At 40.5% G+C, this 17,438-nt stretch overlaps 1 protein-coding gene across 2 annotated transcripts in view; it reads left to right on the forward strand.

Moving 5' to 3' along the window:
- Positions 1–17,438, forward strand: part of FAM135B (family with sequence similarity 135 member B) — a 186,984-nt gene that overhangs the window by 112,785 nt on the left and 56,761 nt on the right. For both annotated transcript variants that reach the window (XM_056484144.1, XM_056484145.1), the window contains exons 4-6: positions 7,051–7,190; positions 12,584–12,654; positions 14,698–14,871. In XM_056484144.1, the coding sequence (XP_056340119.1) occupies positions 7,051–7,190; positions 12,584–12,654; positions 14,698–14,871 (385 nt within the window). The remainder of the gene's footprint in view (positions 1–7,050; positions 7,191–12,583; positions 12,655–14,697; positions 14,872–17,438) is intronic.

Genomic DNA, 17,438 nt, shown 5'->3' on the forward strand with positions numbered 1-17,438 from the left:
AGTAGGGATAAGGGATAAGTTTTAATCTAAAAGAGGAGAAATCCTTTCTTTACTGTGAGGATGCTGAGGCCCTGGCACAGAGAAGCTGTGGATGTCCCATCCCTGGACATGTTCAAGTCCAGGCTGGAGCAACCTGGTCTAGTGGAAGCTGTCCCTGCCCATGGCAGTGGGGTTGGAACTAAAATATCTTTAAGATCTCTTCCAACTCAAGGCATTGTGTGATTCTGAGATTATTTTATGATACTCTCTCTGCTGGTTCATTGTCACCCTCCCTGCTCACCTGGCTCCAGGGCAAGGACAGGTAGCTGGGCTCAAGCTGCCTTCTGCTGGGATTTACCAGCAGCTTTGCAGGGAGGCAGATTCAGAGAGATCAGATGAACTGCTGACTCCACATGTCTGTGTGGGCAGGAACATAAGGTTTGTGGGCAGGAAAGTTTCAAAACGTCCACAGCTCATTCTCAAGTGGGTGCCTGGCAGTGCCCTCCCTCTGTCTGTGCACGAGTGACCTGGGAGGTTGAGCCCATCTGCCTTTGGAGGTTTCATCTGCCTCTGAGATTTTCCTGTGTGGAAACACAAGCATGATATACTTCTCATGGCCCTGAATTAGGCTGAAATACAAATGTTTAAGTGTGCACTGGTATTTATAAAGAAACATTTACTGTGAAGCTCTTCTTACAGCTGCAATATCTTAATTTCCCTACATTATTGAAGATCATTTCTTTCATTAAAGAAAAACTTAGCAGAATTCTGCTTTTCCATTTATCTGAATACCAGCATAATAATACTGCTTTTCCCAGACAGCAAGAGAGATTCAAGAAGTTGGCAGCATTTGAGTAATTATCTAATTTCCAGTGCTATAGTCATAAAGACATTAAAGAGGCTAGATCTGAAGTTAGATCTATTTTCCATATGGATTTTTCTTGACTGTTTAAGCACTCCTTATTTATTTTAGACCTCTGACACAAAGCTCATGAAACTACAGAGAGCTAATTCTAAAGAAAGCTGGTTGTAAACCTGAAGTTGTCCTTCTAAAAGGCCTGGAGTTGTAATTTTATATTTAGAATAATAATTAAAAAAATTACTTCCTTTGTGAACTGCCTTGCATTGGGGATAGGAAGCAATGTAATGTTTACAGCAGCAATGTGTAAGGATTGAACTGTCACAATTCCTCCTTCCTTGCTATGAAAAAGTATTAAATAATAATACTTTTATGGGCTCCAGAATAGAGGACAGAGTTCAAGTAAATCCTGTCTCTGCTTTTCCTTTGTTAAACCCAGAAATTAAACTATACTAAACTAAAAATGTACAGAGGGTTATAAATGTGTTGGTTTCCCCTGAAATTCTCAGCATTCTGTAGCCAAGACCTACAGGTTTAAAAGAAAAGTTGTGTAGGATATAATTTGCTGTGCAGGAGGTTTTAATGTGTTTCCTTTGGAGAAACTATTTTTTCACATTTCATTTAGGTCTCACACTCCTTGTTGTGTGGAGAAATCTAACATTATTAAAAGTTATTCTTAGTGTGATAGTAACTTTAAAATAAACCAAAGAACTAACTCCAAGGGTTCATTCATGCTTCTAGTGCCTGTTGGAAGCAGAGCTGGAAAGTAATGTGAAGTGAGGTAATGAAGGATTTTTAACTTTCCTTTTCTAACCTCTCCAAAACAAACTCACTCATGGCTTTCAATTTATCCTCCTATCAGAGGAGCATTCCTCCATGCACTAGTTCTTCATGTGCCACAAGAATTTATATGTTTTAAAGCCTTGAAAAAATAAATATGAACAGACCTCCATCACCTCTCAAAGATTAGTGCTGCTGGGCAAACCTGGGTTTGCATACCAGGGTGCTTACCATCCTTGAAAAGGTTGTTGGTTGACATTGATTCCAGTTTTCTTTGCCAAGTAGAGACATTGTGAGGAAGCACAATCAGAAATGTAATTATGGAAAGATTCTAGCTGGAAAGAGTGGAGCAACCCAGTCTCTGAGATGGCAGAGACAATGCAGAGGGTGTCAGGACCAGCCAGCCCTACTGCTCTGCAAACAGCAAGGGCTCATGTGACTCTGCTGGCTCTGGGGAAATCATTTATCATCAGGGCTCAGCTACACCAAGGTTTTGCCATTTCAGAGTCTCTCCTTGGCAGAAATCAGAGGTTGAGATATGCATGTGCCGTTGTTTGCTCCATGGGAGAGTTAATGATCTAGAACAATCATGAAACTTCTCAAACCATTTTTATAGCAGTTAAAAAAAAGAGTAAAGGGGGGTCCAAATAAAATAATTTTCAAGGAAAATGATATAATTTAGTTATGATGAAAGCAGAGAGAGAATGCTATGGATGCTCAGAGTTGAAAAATATATAATTTGGATTTCCTGGAGTGAACAATTGGGATAATTGGAGTTTGAGAGGAGTGCTAATCTATCTGGTGTGTGCATTAAGATCTTAGAAAATTCAAGGGAACAGTTCCGACCTGCAAAATATTATCACCACCTTCCATTACTTTTCCCTAGAAATGTTTCCCTCTCCTCACATGAATGTGAGTGGTGTGAGGGTTCTCTTGGGGGAAATTACATAAATGAGAATATTTGGACCCTTCCCTTCCCTGAAACTTCCCTTCCCTTCCCTTCCCTTCCCTTCCCTTCCCTTCCCTTCCCTTCCCTTCCCTTCCCTTCCCTTCCCTTCCCTTCCCTTCCCTTCCCTTCCCTTCCCTTCCCTTCCCTTCCCTTCCCTTCCCTTCCCTTCCCTTCCCTTCCCTTCCCTTCCCTTCCCTTCCCTTCCCTTCCCTTCCCTTCCCTTCCCTGAAACTTCCCTGAAACTTCCCTTCCCTGAAACTTCCCTGAAACTTCCCTTCCCTGAAACTTCCCTTCCCTTCCCTTCCCTTCCCTTCCCTTCCCTTCCCTTCCCTTCCCTTCCCTTCCCTTCCCTTCCCTCCCTTCCCTTCCCTTCCCTTCCCTTCCCTTCCCTTCCCTTCCCTTCCCTTCCCTTCCCTTCCCTTCCCTTCCCTTCCCTTCCCTTCCCTTCCCTTCCCTTCCCTTCCCTTCCCTTCCCTTCCCTTCCCTTCCCTTCCCTTCCCTTATCCACCACCCCAACCCACCTCAGTGCCTTTGTCCTGGCAGTGATCAGAATTATATGGTTTCTATTGTCACTAAATTGGATTTTAAATATATAAGAAAACAGTTCACAGGTCACCTATCCATCAATTCCTTTCTTGTAAGTTTTTCTGGAGAGAATTTTTCAAGAGCCTCCAGGATCTAAATAACCTCCCTCTGAATCTTTAAAGAGATGAGTAATTTCTGTATGATGTGCTGCAATAATATTTAGAAACCTCCATCTATAGAAACACCCAGATGGGGAAGTTAGGTAGACTAGAGTGCATCTGGGGAATCTTGGAAGATTGTGTATGGGGAGTGAGGGAAGGCAGGACATGATAGAGTGACTGGTGTGTGCAAGCACCCTGTGTATGAAAGTATCTGTAAGTGCAAGGAGCCTTTTCCCTTCCTTTTTCAAAATGCCATTGTTCAATAGCCTATGAAGGAATTTCTAGGAATGATGGTGGGATGGCATGGAAGGAATAGCAAGAGGGATGCATAAACAGGTTTTCTCATTCTCTGAATGCCTGTGGAACACAACTCTCCTCTTCATACTTGCAATTTTTCTCACAGCCCTGAGAACTCTTTTGCTTTCCAGATAAACTGAAGAACTGTTCAAACCAAAGACAATAAGCAGTAAATAGATTAGACACCTAGGAAGAAGAGACAGGAAAACAGGATTCTTTCTAGCATGAGGAATACTGCTCATGTCCCAAATAAATCCCCTGACAGGGAAATTTACTGATCAAAAATTCATTTCCACAAAATTAGACTTTCTTTTGTGAATTCATCAAAGCTCAAGCCTTTGAATCTGTGGAATAAAGGCAGGTCAGTAGAGTTTTAGCTCCAGGTCTCACCTGGGAGTGAGAGCTCCCAGCAGTTTCCACACAGTGTGTCTGTCCCCTTTGGGCTGCCTGCAGCTGCTGAGATTTTTGAACAGCTGAGGTTGTACTAGAAAGAGATGTGGGAAAACCCATGGCTCCAATTTTCTCTCTCCCACCCTGCTGTGCTTTGTGCCAAGGGACAGAGGCTCTTGTGTTAACACAGGGATACACCTGCTGAGTGTTCTGCCAGCAGCCCTCTGAACAATGGCAGCTGGGACAAACACCAACCTCCTGCCACTGCCTGCCAGCAGACACTCCTGGGGTTTAGAGAGACATGAGTTTCAGGAGGAATCCCAGGATCTAGGGGCAGTTTGGAAAAGGTGCCTGGATTATGTTGTTTTCATGGAGTAGCCTAAGGAAGGATATGTTTGGAGCATCAACCTCTCCTAGTGAGTGCCAGAAGCTCAGGCTGGTCCCTGTCTGTACCTGAAAGCACAGAATACACCAGTAAGTGCTGCAGCCTGAAGGAAAATATCTGTGGATATTTTCTGTTGTCATTCCCCTTTGGTTTGAGAGGCAGGATCCCTGCTTTGCTGGCAGTACTGCCAGGCTGTCCTCTGAGGAAATTCCTGCTGCAGCCTTAGGTCATACTCTCAGAGGAGAAGAAGCCACCTGTGGTCAGGTCACTTAAGTAGGCAGGGATGGAGGTGTTTAGGGGAGGATCAAACACTCATCTGCTGTAATTCTCTGCCAGATGTCTGCAAAGGAGGTCTCCCTGCTTAAAACAGAGTGATTTTTTGCCCATCATACCCACTTCTATTTGAGGCAGCCCCAAACTGCCTCAAATGCCTCAAAAAAACTGCAGCATGACATTGACTTTGGCCTTTCCAACAAGAGAAACAACTCCTTATGCCACCTTGCAAATCCAGCTCCTAAAGCAATTACACATGAGGAGTGGTCTGCTCAGGAGTGTGTTTGAAAAGAAAATGAGATTAAACTTTCCATCCGAGAAGAGTGCCAGTATATCAATATCCAAATCAAATAACATAAAGTTTCCTTTGTCTGCCAGCTAGGAGTAAGAATGCATTATACCTCTAATACGATTTTTGCAGTGGCTGTAATATCATGAGGTTTAAATTAAAATAAATATGACTGCATGCTTTTGAAGAGCTAATCAGGCTGAAACATTCTAGCCTTACTGGTGTAGCACATGAAAATAAATATGTATTTATCTAGGTTGCCTGGATTTGTGCATAACTAGTGTGCAGCTTGGGTGGTGGGAAGAGAACAGCAGGGTGAAATATTTGGGCTGCTCTTGGAGTGCTTGATAAAAGTCAATAATAGGAAAAATATTTGAGTGTAGACTGGATGACAGCACTATGGTTCTGCTAATTAATTAGTTCAAGTCTTATTGGTCTTATTGTGATTTAGTCAATTCTGCCCCATACGATTTTTAATTTTTGACATATTTCAGTGTCCATGCTATTCCAGTTCCAGCAGACTGGCACCACAAAATTAATTACTATGACAAAACTCCATTCACTTATCTACTTTTCTTCAGTACCTTTTTTTTTTTTTTTTTTTTTTGTTTTGTTTTGTTTTTGTTTTAAAGTCCTTTCTGTTCCTTTATTTTTATTGCTTCTAACAAGCTTTGCCTAATAAAATATTTAATTCTCTGTCAGTCTTGACTAACTGACCTATGATAGCAAATTATGTACAAATCTCAGCAGAATAGACCTGTTCTGACTTTAAACTCTTGACAAAACAGCAGCCACTGGACTTTTATCTTACCACAGCTTGTGGCCCCAAAACAATTCTGCAAAGGGGCAAATTCCATGAAGTACCTTCTGAAAAACTGTACTTTCTGAAAAGCATTGTTTTCTGACATTTTGATGATGACCACATATCTGTTTCTCTTTGAAGGACTAATCCTGGAGCACCTTTTATAAGCACCCCTTCTCAGGAGAGTACCAAAATACCATTTGCTAAAGGACCATATTTCAAAAGCTCAGATTCCTACAGGACTGAGTACTGGAAAGGGACAAAACCTTAGTTTTTGATCTAAGTAAATTTTGTCACCTGTTGTTGCTCTGGGGTGACACAAAATTAGAATTAGCAGGGGATTCTGATTACCAGCCAAGACAAACCTTGAAAGTTCCTAGCTCTGGTGCCCATTTGTTAATTGTCACACAGTCATTGCTGGCTCCTCTGGAAGGAGTTCACTGTAGTACAAGGTGTTACCCCCAATGTGGGTGTGTATAGCTCAGCAAGCCAGGTTTTATTTCCTCTTACTGAAAGGGGAATTGCTCAAAAAGCAGTAGACTTGAAGCAAAAATTTTCCTTCATATAAAGCATGCATTGTTTTTTTTTTAATGGTGTCCTAAATTCCATAGGCTCCATTGTAACCAAAACAAAATATATACACTGGAGGCACCTAAAACTTAGAAAGGATAAATCCCACCTGAGTTTATGTGGTGTATTTGTGATGATGTGATGCATCAGCACACAGGTGATGCTATTGACTGAATTTGATGTGGAGAAGCTGAGTTTTGCTTCTTGAGTTCCTTTGATTTATCCAGTTCTTTTGGACCAAATTGTTATCTCTCACATGTGCCAAGGACCTGAAGGATTACAGAAACATAGACTGCATTTTTATGTTTCTGTATTTTAAGATGTCTCAGCACTTCCAGTTTCTACATTCAAGATCTTCTATTGACTATTGTCCCCCCTCCCAAACAGCAACTTCTGGGAGTGTCAGAGATGACAGAAATCTCCCTCTTCTGAAAGATGCCCATTGCAGATAAAAGATGATATTTTGGAGGTGTACTCCCACAGTCTCATGGTGTTAAAAATTTGGTGCTTTAGCTTTTATGAGAAATAAAGCTAATAGGATAAGTGCTGTCACAGGATCAAGTATTCTCACTTTGAAATCCAGTCTGCCTACAGTTTAACATTTGTTTTCTTTAAATATCATGTCTGTGAACCTGCAACTGACAATAACAGCCTGCTCTACTACCATTAATTATTGAGAATGCAAGTGTTTAATTACAAGTATTACCTAGGTAACCCTGGAGTGAAATCATAGGATAAAAAATAATCTCCCTGCTGAAATCACACCAGGAGTCTGTCTGTGTTTTGTGCAGGTGATTCCAGCCTTTGCTCGGCCTGCATTCATGAAAACAACGTTTACAGCAGAATATTTCAGATTTTGTACAGAAATGAAGAGATTGTTCTTAATGAGTCAATGAACTTCAGAGTGCACCTGCTCCTGGATGGTGAAAGGGTGAGTTGTTTTGGGATGCACATAAAAAGCAGCAGGGCTGGGATTCCTCTTCCTTAACTTTACATGTACAGTTCAGAAGTTGTAAAGAAGTTCATGTGCTGCCAGAGGTCTCATGAATGCAGCTGGTGGAGGGAAAGGCACAGATTATCTGACCAACACACCAGCAGCTGCATCAGAAGGAGACTGACTGTCCTGTAGCCATCAATACCTGTGATTTATTTGTTTGTTTGACACTGTAAACCTCTGCATTGTGCCTGGTTATGAGGAGCAGGCTACACCTTGGCTTTTCAGTGGAACAAGATGTTGACATACACTGGTAAATCAGAATATGAGAAACTCAAGTGTCTCAACCATAATTTGTCATTTGTTCACTGGATCACTCACTTAACACAGCTGTGCTGGTCAGCCCCCCCTCCCTGAGAAAACTGGGGGTCTGCTGCATCTTTCTGGGACCAGCTACTACTGCCATCCATAATTATTATCTCTTCTCCTCTCTTTCATGACTGAAATTTTCCAGCTACCCAGCCCCTTTCCATCCTTCAGAGGCCTTTGTCCTTGGTGCTCCTGACTGTGGGAGCCCATGGGAGAGCTGCTGGAGCTTCCCCTTCCTTATATCCATGTACAACCCTTTCACTTTCTGTGGTCCCTCAACAAGATTTTCATCCTGAGACCCTTCTCCCCTTTTTCCATCCACTCCTTCAGCCAACAGGAGCACTCACACAAGGTAAGAACATGATCTGAGACATCCAGCTTGTAGAGCCCCTTTGGTTTAATCTCACTGCTGTGAAAACAAACTCTTCCAGCAGCAATCCCTGTTCCCAGGAGCTACAAGGGTGGAGCAATCTTCATTCACTGGGAGCACTGTTTTACTGAAATCTTAAATAGGGAGGGGAGAGAGTGTCACAGTAGAATGTCATTCCAATGTCCAATGTGTCATCACTGTGCTTTGCCAGCCCAAGGACTCCTACAAAATGTGTGCCATTGGTCTCAGTGAGACAAGAGACACAACAACAACATCTTTGCCAAGTCAGCTTGTCATCAAAAAGAGGCACTTTGAGTTACACAGCCAGTGTGAATCATGTGCTGTGTGTTGAGCTCTGGGCCAGCCAGAGACACCCACCAGTCCTTTGTATAGCTTACTTTTTGATCATGATGAGATTTAAAATTTCATTTTTGTCCTATTTCAAAGCATATATATATATGTGTGTTATATGGAGATCTAAATTAAAACATCTTGAGAATCCAATTTTAGCTTAACATGCTTCCTTTTCTCTCCCACTTTCCTTTTGCTGTTTTGGTTTGATTTTTTTTTTTATGGTGGTGTTGTCAATTTATTCCTCCCTAGAACTGTTGGTTTTTGCTTCTGTGAAAAATTACTAAATGCAAGTCTATCAATATTTGTTAGGAAAATGTCCCAGCATCCTTTATCCAATATTAATTTTATCCTTTCTCCCTCCCCTCTAATTACAGCCACTTCCACTATGTTGAACACAGATGATTTCTGATGATTTTTGCACTATTATTCAGGAAAGTTGTGCACCTCAAGAAATGGAAAATCAAAAATAGCCCACAAGATGCCTCACAGCTAAAACTCATTGAGATGTGCACTCTTGATGTGCTGTGTGCAGCACCACTTGGCTTTCCATAGGAGATTCCTTGGGAAGAGGACAGCTGCCCAATTCTGTACTTACTGAGTGGATTTGCACAGAAAAACTCAATTTTTCTGTGTGGTGTAGTAACTTTGGGTTTTCATGGATGTAGAATAAGAGGATAAACAGGTTTGTTGTTCCAGATGAATTGCCCAAGGCACTCTAAAGAATCAAATACAAAAAATAAAGATCTGTAAAAAAAATTTGTGTATTGAGCAGATTAGCACAATTCACTTCTGTTTAATGCTCCTAGGCTTCTTTTTTCTGCTTTGATGTCTTGTCCTCCACAGCTTTGCAAATCTGATATAAATGTGTGAGAGACTGAAGTGTGCCACTATTACATCCACAACTATTCAGAGAGTTTCGTGTCTCTGCCACATAATCTCCTGTGTTGGATGAAATCCTTGCAATGTGGTGTTGGCATGTCAGCCAGAGATTTTTACAGTGTTTTAAATATCATCTGTGTTCATAACTCTTAATTTATTTAGCACACAACAGACGTGAATCCTTTTTTGTGCCTCTTGTGTGCTGTGGTGATTTTTCTTTGTTGAGGGTGAAGTTTCTATTCACTGCTTTTTTTTTTCTGTGGATGGAAGTTAAAATAAATAGACAAAGAAGTTAATCTGGGTAATGGAAGTATTGAGTTTATATATTCCATGCAGCTCCTGCTGTCAGAACTGGAATTATCAGTACTATATTAAGGGAGCATTGTTCCTCCTGGTGTTCAGATAGTTTTGCTGATGAGATGTTTGCTGAAATAGACCAAAAAACCCAGTGTGAATGTCCAAATTTGATTATCTGCTATTATTTTGGGGTTTTTTAAAATTTTATTCTCCCTCTCCTCCTCTAGCATAACCCTAGATACACTTAAATATATAAGTACTTTTTTTTTTTTTTTGCCTGGTATTAAATGGAAGGAAGTACTATTATTTGCCTAGAAGTGGCACCAAAAATGCCTTTCACCATATAATGGTGTTTGAAGACTCTTTGGTTAATTTGATGTCTTTTTCTATATTGCCCTTGCATACAGCATTTGTTGAATTCAAAGGAAGCAATATTGCAGGGCTGAGGCAGAATTTATTTCTACAAAGAACTCTAATTTATTTTCATAAGCTTTTGCTTTCTTATTAGAGAAGAAGCTTTGCCTCTTTCATGGTGCAGAAGAACAGATAACTTGTCTGGCTTCTTCCTTGCAGGCCCTGTTCAGGGAAAATTTAGTGGCAGGGAGAGAACAGAGTGAGGAAAGTTAGAATATGACATATTCTAACATATGATTTTGTATTTTACAGACAAATTTAAGTGATCTGGGACATCCAGATCAGTCAGTTTGGCACTCTGGCTGAATGGTTAAATATTAGGGAAGGGAAATGAAAATGTTACCTCTGTAGTGAGAACTGTGATCAGTTTTATGGGAGGTCTTGCACTATTCTGATCAGTCTAGTTTCAATACAGTTTTGGGACTAAAAATATCTAATTTATGCAGTTTACTGCATCACCCCATGCAGTGAGGAGTGTCTCTTGGTCTCTCAGGCATCTGCTCACTGCCTCAAGGAGTTTGGGGTGAGTGTCACCAGCGACTGAATTTCTTTTGAGCTCAGACTCAGATCTCTGTGGCTGCTGCAGGTGCTCAGTGGTGTTGAGCACAGACCCAAAATTTCATCCCCTTTATCTGGAGGAGGAGGAGGTTTGCTTTGTCTGAAGCACTATACTGAATTCCTATTTTAAATTCAGAATGTAGCTTCAGTAATGATTACTTTTTTCTTGCCACTGCCAGCAACTGTGATTTTTAGTGACAGCAACTCATTAGAGAGAAAAAATATTTTTTAAAATTTTATTTATTTTTAAAATAAAAGATATACTTCCAGGTGTTTTGAGACAATCACAAAAGAAAGCACATTTTCAGTATATAGAAGTGGGAATTTTCCCTTCACATCTCTATGCCTGTGGCCATGCTAGAAGAAATACCATATTACTTCAGAAGGGATTAAATTTAACATCTTTCAGAATTTTTCCAAAGCACAATCAATCCTTGACTCTCAATTTTCTTACTTCAACAGGAAAAGACTGCACATTGTCAATGCAGTTTTACCTTTGGAAAACCTGGCTAAATGTGGTTTATGTTATTTATTTTATGAATCCTACATGTCAGAGCAGGGTAGATTCCTCCAGTGTTGTTTTCAGTGTATTTTTAGTGCAGTCTGTGCTCTGTTATTGAGAAGATGATGATCAGATTTGGAAAGCAGAGTTCATCTTGCCTGTTTTAAACCATCTAAAATGCAAATGTATCTAGACCAAGATATTTCTCCAAGCTCTATCTATTGTCAGTGGAAAGAGACAGGCACAAACAGAAATTAATTGTCCTTCTTCAGTGGGTACCTCGGGATAGAACAGGTCACTCTCTGCCTCTGCTTGTAGCTTGCCACTGACAGAACACAGACCCCAGACATCTCACCTCACCTCACCTCACCTTTTTGTGGCAAAAACTGGGTAAAAATAAGTTGCATTTAAATTAACACACCCCCAGTGAAGAACTTCAATTTTCCACATTTATTTCTGTGCACCTCCAGTTGTATTCTATCAAGCTAAAAAAGAAGGTTTACATTCACAGAAAAAAACTATTTGGTTATAAAAATGTGTAATTTTTTTAAAATTCATATTTCCATTTAGTTGTTAGAAATTAATTTTTTTATTATTTTAAATCTATTTTTCTTGGGGAAGAACTGCCATTTCAAAGGAGTGAATAAGAAAGTGCTGGACAGCTTAATCCTCTTCTAATTTATTTATTTCTACTGATTACAGTTATTTCAACTGTGCCAAGCTGGGATGTGTTATCCAATTTAGTTCTTTCCCAGTGAAAGTAATGAACTAGCTCTAGCACTGTCTCCAAAAATGCAATCAACCTATAAAAAAATCAAACTATAAAAACAATAAAAGAAGGGTAATTTTACTGGTGGGATGTGTAAGATGAGTTAGAATGGAAGTACCAGTGAGTCACACATGATTTCTTCAGTGGTTTTGGTGAGTAGAATCCTGCCACATGTGGACAGGCTTAGCCATGCAACAAGTTAAACTTCTGTGCTAGTTTTAAAAACAAACAAAACCTTTGAGGTTTGGAAAGAAAATGGTCTGCATGAGAATCAATGACAAGCCACCTCCATGAATCTGCTAAGGACATAAAATAGAGACTGTGGGGCAGGAAAGCCTTGGTTTGCTGAGACATAAACTCAAAGATCAGTGATGAAATTTCCAGAATTATTTGAGCCATTTCTGAGCATTTTAAGCTGTAAACTTTGAAATTTCTATTGGTTACAGGTAGGCAACCACATGGATTTGTGGCTGTTTCTCATCCAGGAAAACCTGGTGCTGGCTTTCTTTCAGCAGCTCAGATAACCCAAACAAAGGCTCAGTCAGTGAGGGCAGCAGCCTCAGAAATGCTCCCCTGGCTCAGTGTGCAGGAGCAAGGATCCAACAAATGCAGAGCTCGATGCTCTCTGGTTCTTCTTGTCTGCAGTGATTTTTTTGACATGTCATGGCACCCGGGGACAGATAACACCTCTGACTGCTCTGGTTCCCTCTGACTCCTTCAGCAATTATCTCAATGCAATGTCACCTTTGCTTCTTTCTGCCTCTGCTGCTGTTGCTGTGTGGTTCTGCCTTTGCTCTTATCAGAAAACCCACCCACCTTTGCCTTCTGTGTTGTTGGTGCCACCTTACAAAGGCAGCCTTGTCTCTCTCTCTCTGCAGGTGGAAGATGCATTGAATGAGGCAGATTTTCAGCTCAAGCTGGACCTGCACTTTACTGATAGTGAACAGCAGTAAGTGATGGCTTAAAGCTCAGTTGGTAATGTGGGGGTCTGTTCAACTGGAAAATTATTTTGATGAAATGAGTACTTTTTAAAAAGGAGAGGTTTGTTAAGGCTTCCATTTGCCTTAGTGTTGAAGCTTTCCTGTTTCTTCTCTCTGTATTTGAAGTGTGTATCTCGTATTCCTGCTCAAAGGAAGAACATTTTTTTCTCCTAGAAGTGTAAGTTTCTCAAAGGTTTTAAGTGTTGCTCGTATATCTGCTGCTGTTAAAGGGAGTATCATCATTGACCTCCATGTGGTCAGGGTCTGTGACTCAGGAATGCATTTCATCTCAGGAGGCAATGAAGTATTTTCTCACTGAAGATGGGAATTATGAATATGCTAAGCACTTTTCTTCTATTAAGAAAATAGCCTCTACATTTTAGGAGGAAGTAGTTTTCCTATTGAAATTGATTTCCTCTAACTGAATTTGATTCTGTAATCTTAGGTGAAGAAGGGTAGCATCCCTGCCTGAGACACAGAGGGAAGTGTGATCCCAGATGTTATTGAGCCTCACTGAATCAGGGAAAAGGGTCCCAGTGACTTGAGTTGCATTTCTGGGGGGTGGGAGGGGATGCAGAGAAATCATCTCAGCTGTGTTTCATGCTGAGACTGTCCCTGTGGGATTTTGTTCATACCCACAGAGCACACAAACAAATTTCAAGAACATGTTTCTATTATTTTCAAGATACAAAAAGTAAATTTGTTCTCTCAGGCAGGGGGGACTTGACTATTGGTGCTGATGAGTCTTGAAGAGAGAAAAACAAATATTAAGTTACTGCCAAAAATAAAAATAATTGAAATATTTAAGTTATGGAATTGTGCTCTAATCCATACACCTAATTTCTGTTATCACCTGAAAGATTACTGCAATTTACTATAAACAGAAGCAGTGATTTTTAGAAAACTATATTCTGCAAATATCATTGAAAGATTTCTTGGAACTAACCACTCAACCTAGGTTTTCTTATTTCCTAGGTTTTCTTAGCTCTGTTAAACAATTGGCTTCAGAAGTGTCTTTAATACTTTAAAATAATTCCTCTTTAGAAGTTTTGCTTACATTGGGGGGATCTGTTTAGGCATGCTCCAGGTTTGCAGCTCAGTCTCCTGTCCTGTAGATGACTCAGATGTCGTGGGGTTGACTGCACACTAGGAGGGTTATTCTGGAATAGTTATAAACAAACTTTAAATTAAAGTCTTGACTTTTATTTAGTGGAAAAAAAAAACCCACAAAAAAACCTATGAACCAAACAAAAAAAGCAAACTGGAAAACAAAAAACAAACAAACAAACAAAACAAAAAAAAAAAACCCAACCAAACAAAAACTAACAAACAAACAAAAAAAAAACACCAAAAAAAAACCCCAAAAAAAAACCCCAAAAAAGCACAAAACAATAAAAAAACCCAACCCCCTAAAAAAAACCCAAAAAAACCAAAACAAAACCCAGAGAAATTAATCCAACTTGTCCTGTTTCTCTGCAGTTACTTCAAGTTCTCCTTTGAATTAAGGCCTCTTCCAAAAAAGTTTTTTCAGATCAACAAACTGGAAAGGTACTCTGAATATTTTCAGCTGTGTCTGACACAGGACTGCTTCTAACTCTCACAGATTGCCTGAGCTTTTTGTTCTTACACAGAGGAACACAAGCAGTGTGGTGTCCCATCTATGAACACTCAAATAATCTGAACAGTTTTCTAAATGCATTTCCTTCTGTTATTTAGATCTTGATGTGCCTGCTAGTGCATGGCTGGACATCAAGGGCAATCACCAGGGAAAACCAGAATTGTGTCGCATCTGTTCTTTTACACTGTATATTAATATATAACTCTGCATATGTTCTTTATTTTTTAATATTTATATTAGTTATAGCTACATTAGTATTAATAGTTGTGTCAGAGGGAACAGCACAAGATGCTCTTCAGTTATTTAACCCTTCTGAAGCTGCGGAGGGATAAAATTTCCCCTCAAGCTCTGTCTGCTGCCTGCAGTGACCCTTGCAAACCCCTTTTCCTTGCAGGCTGAGGGATGTCCCAGCCATCCCCCTGATCAGCAGCCGCACGCTGTGCCTGCACTTCCACCCCCGCCGGGGGCTGCACCACCACGTCCCCGTCATGTTCGACTATTTCCACCTGTCCGTGGTGTCCGTCACCGTGCATGCCTCCCTGCTGGCTCTGCACCAGCCCCTCATCAGGTAAGGGCACGGGAACGCCACTGGGGAGGCAGAGGAGGTTCCTCTGATGGGTTCTCTTGCTGTTGGATGCTGCTGGGAGCCAGGGAAAGAGCAGCCTTGGAGCCCTGGGCGTCTCGGGCTGCACAAGGACAAGGAGTGATAACACTGATCATGGACCTGCAGGGTGAGTGAGAGCTGTGTGAGTGTCTCGTGGTGTTTGCAGAAAGCATGTTTTCAGAGAGGTGTTGCCTTCTTGGGCCAAGGAGTCTTTTCTATTTTGTTTTGCACAAACTACCCGATATATATAAGTGTAGCATTTCTTTAAATAAACCTTTCTTTTGCTTCTCCATTACAAGAGGAGCTATGTTGCATTATCCTTTCTGCTGCTCCTATAGCCAAAACGCAACATTCTCTCATACGGTTTGCTCATTGGATGGGAGAAGCAGAGAGGATAATTTAATTTAAAAGTTTTGGTCCTGGGCTGAGAGATTAGGGTTTAGAACCAAACTCTGACATGGGCCTCTTCCCTTGGTAAAACACTGGGGGTCTGGTCAAAAAATACAAACTTTTGGGAAAGAGGTTAAGAATTTGGATTAATCTTGATCTGTATTCCCCATCTGTTATGAGGAAAGTGCAAATTTTGTTTTCCTTGGTTGTTTTCCTCTTTAGTCTAAAAAGCAACTAAAAGCATTCACATTGTTCCTCTCTGATGATTTGTAAAGCATTCAGGAGAGCTGGACTCATCCATGGCATCTGTGCATGAGCATAATTCATAAAGTGCTTAGGACGAGGCACACAGGGGTCAGTTCTGGCTAAGGCTCCACTGGATTTACTTTGCAGCATCATCTGGTTTGACTGTGCAGCACTATAATTCCAGTCCCATGGGGTCTAGGTGTGACTTGTGTTATCTGATTCATAGTGACAAGAAAATAATTCAGAACTCCTTCAAATAAAACAGGGCTGGAGGTCAATATCCCCTAATGTTTAGAGTAGGTGAAGGGAAGAAAAGGTCTTTAGTTAGAGCCCAGTCTTGTCAGCACATGAGATAGAGGGGGTGGGTGGGAGGGAACTCCTTTGATTTTAAAGCAAAATGAAATGCTCAGATTTGTTCAGCTTCCCTTAACTCCAGCAAGGTCTTACTTCCCAAGTGGCCAAGAGATCTTAGTTTTGTCAAATATTGTGCAAAGAGCATGGTATCAGAGAGGAAAGATGAACCTGTAGAGTTTGTTTTCCTCAGGTTTCGTGTGTTGACTTTATATTTCTTTGTTTCAGTTCTCTATTAGTGTAAAGGCATTGCTTGAGCATGATGCCACATAATGAATTGGTATTGTTAGAGGTTGAGCCTGAGGTTGTGAGAAGTTGAGAAGTTGTGGATGCTCCATCCCTAAAACTGTTCAAGGTCAAATTGGATGGGGCTTTGAGCAACCTGGTCTAGTGGAAGGTGTCCCTGCCCAGGCAGGGAGGTTGAAACTAGATAACCTTTAAAGTCCCTTCCAAACCAAACCAAACCAAACCAAACCAAACCAAACCAAACCAAACCAAACCAAACCAATCTAAACCAAACCAAACCAAACCAAACCAAACCAAACCAAACCAAATCCAAACCAAACCAAACCAAACCAAACCAAACCAAACCAAACCAAACCAAACCAAACCATTCTAAGGTTCTATGATCCTGTGAGATGTGACAGGGATGTGTCTCATGTCAACAGATCAGACTGACATATCTGTGTTCTGCTGATGTGATACAGGTAATTGCTGTATCTCTGATTTTATATGTGTTGACTTTTTAAACAGTGAATTAAGTTGTAACAGACTCATTCTAACCACATAGCTTTGATCAGAAAATTTCCTCATTGTTCTGCTATAGGAAGGGATGAGAGCACAATTGCTTAAGAGGCTTAATGACTGTTTTCAGTTCTGTGCTATCCCCTAATGAATGGGGTTGCACAGCCTTGTTACTGTTATTAGGCATAAATCACACGATGAGCAACTGTTCCATAGTCAGTTTATTATAGCTTTTAAAGTGCTATTTTGTGGACATTTGTGAAGTATACAATGTACTTACTTAATGTGGTGGAATAAAGATTTTTGACAACACAATATACAGTCTCATTTGCTTAAGGCCGTAAAATCATTTAAAGTGTGATAGTGAGGATTTATCTTCCTCTTGATAAATTTTCCAAACCCAAAGAGTTTTTATATCAGGCCTTCTCTAAGTATAAATCAGGATGAAGACAGTAATGTAAAATAAATGGCACTTCTAAGCACTCTAAAACAAAACTTATTTGGATTTCCCACAGCTCAGAACTTTCCTTTTTATCATTTATCATTGGAGTTTATTAGGAGCATAAAAAAATTAAGTATACAATCAGATTTTTTTTTTTTTTCATAAGGCAATAGAACCTGGATGACTTAGAGTCTTTTTTGGGTCACATTATAGAAAAATATAAACCTCAAATCATACAATCACAGAATGGATTGGGTTGGCAGGGACCTTAAAGATCATTTAGTTTGAGCCCTCCTGGCATGGGCAGGGACACCTCCTGGTAGATCAGGCTGTTCAGAGCCCCATCCAGGCTGGCCTT

Source organism: Oenanthe melanoleuca, chromosome 2, assembly GCF_029582105.1.
Source record: "Oenanthe melanoleuca isolate GR-GAL-2019-014 chromosome 2, OMel1.0, whole genome shotgun sequence".
NCBI classification, from domain to species: Eukaryota; Metazoa; Chordata; class Aves; order Passeriformes; family Muscicapidae; genus Oenanthe; species Oenanthe melanoleuca.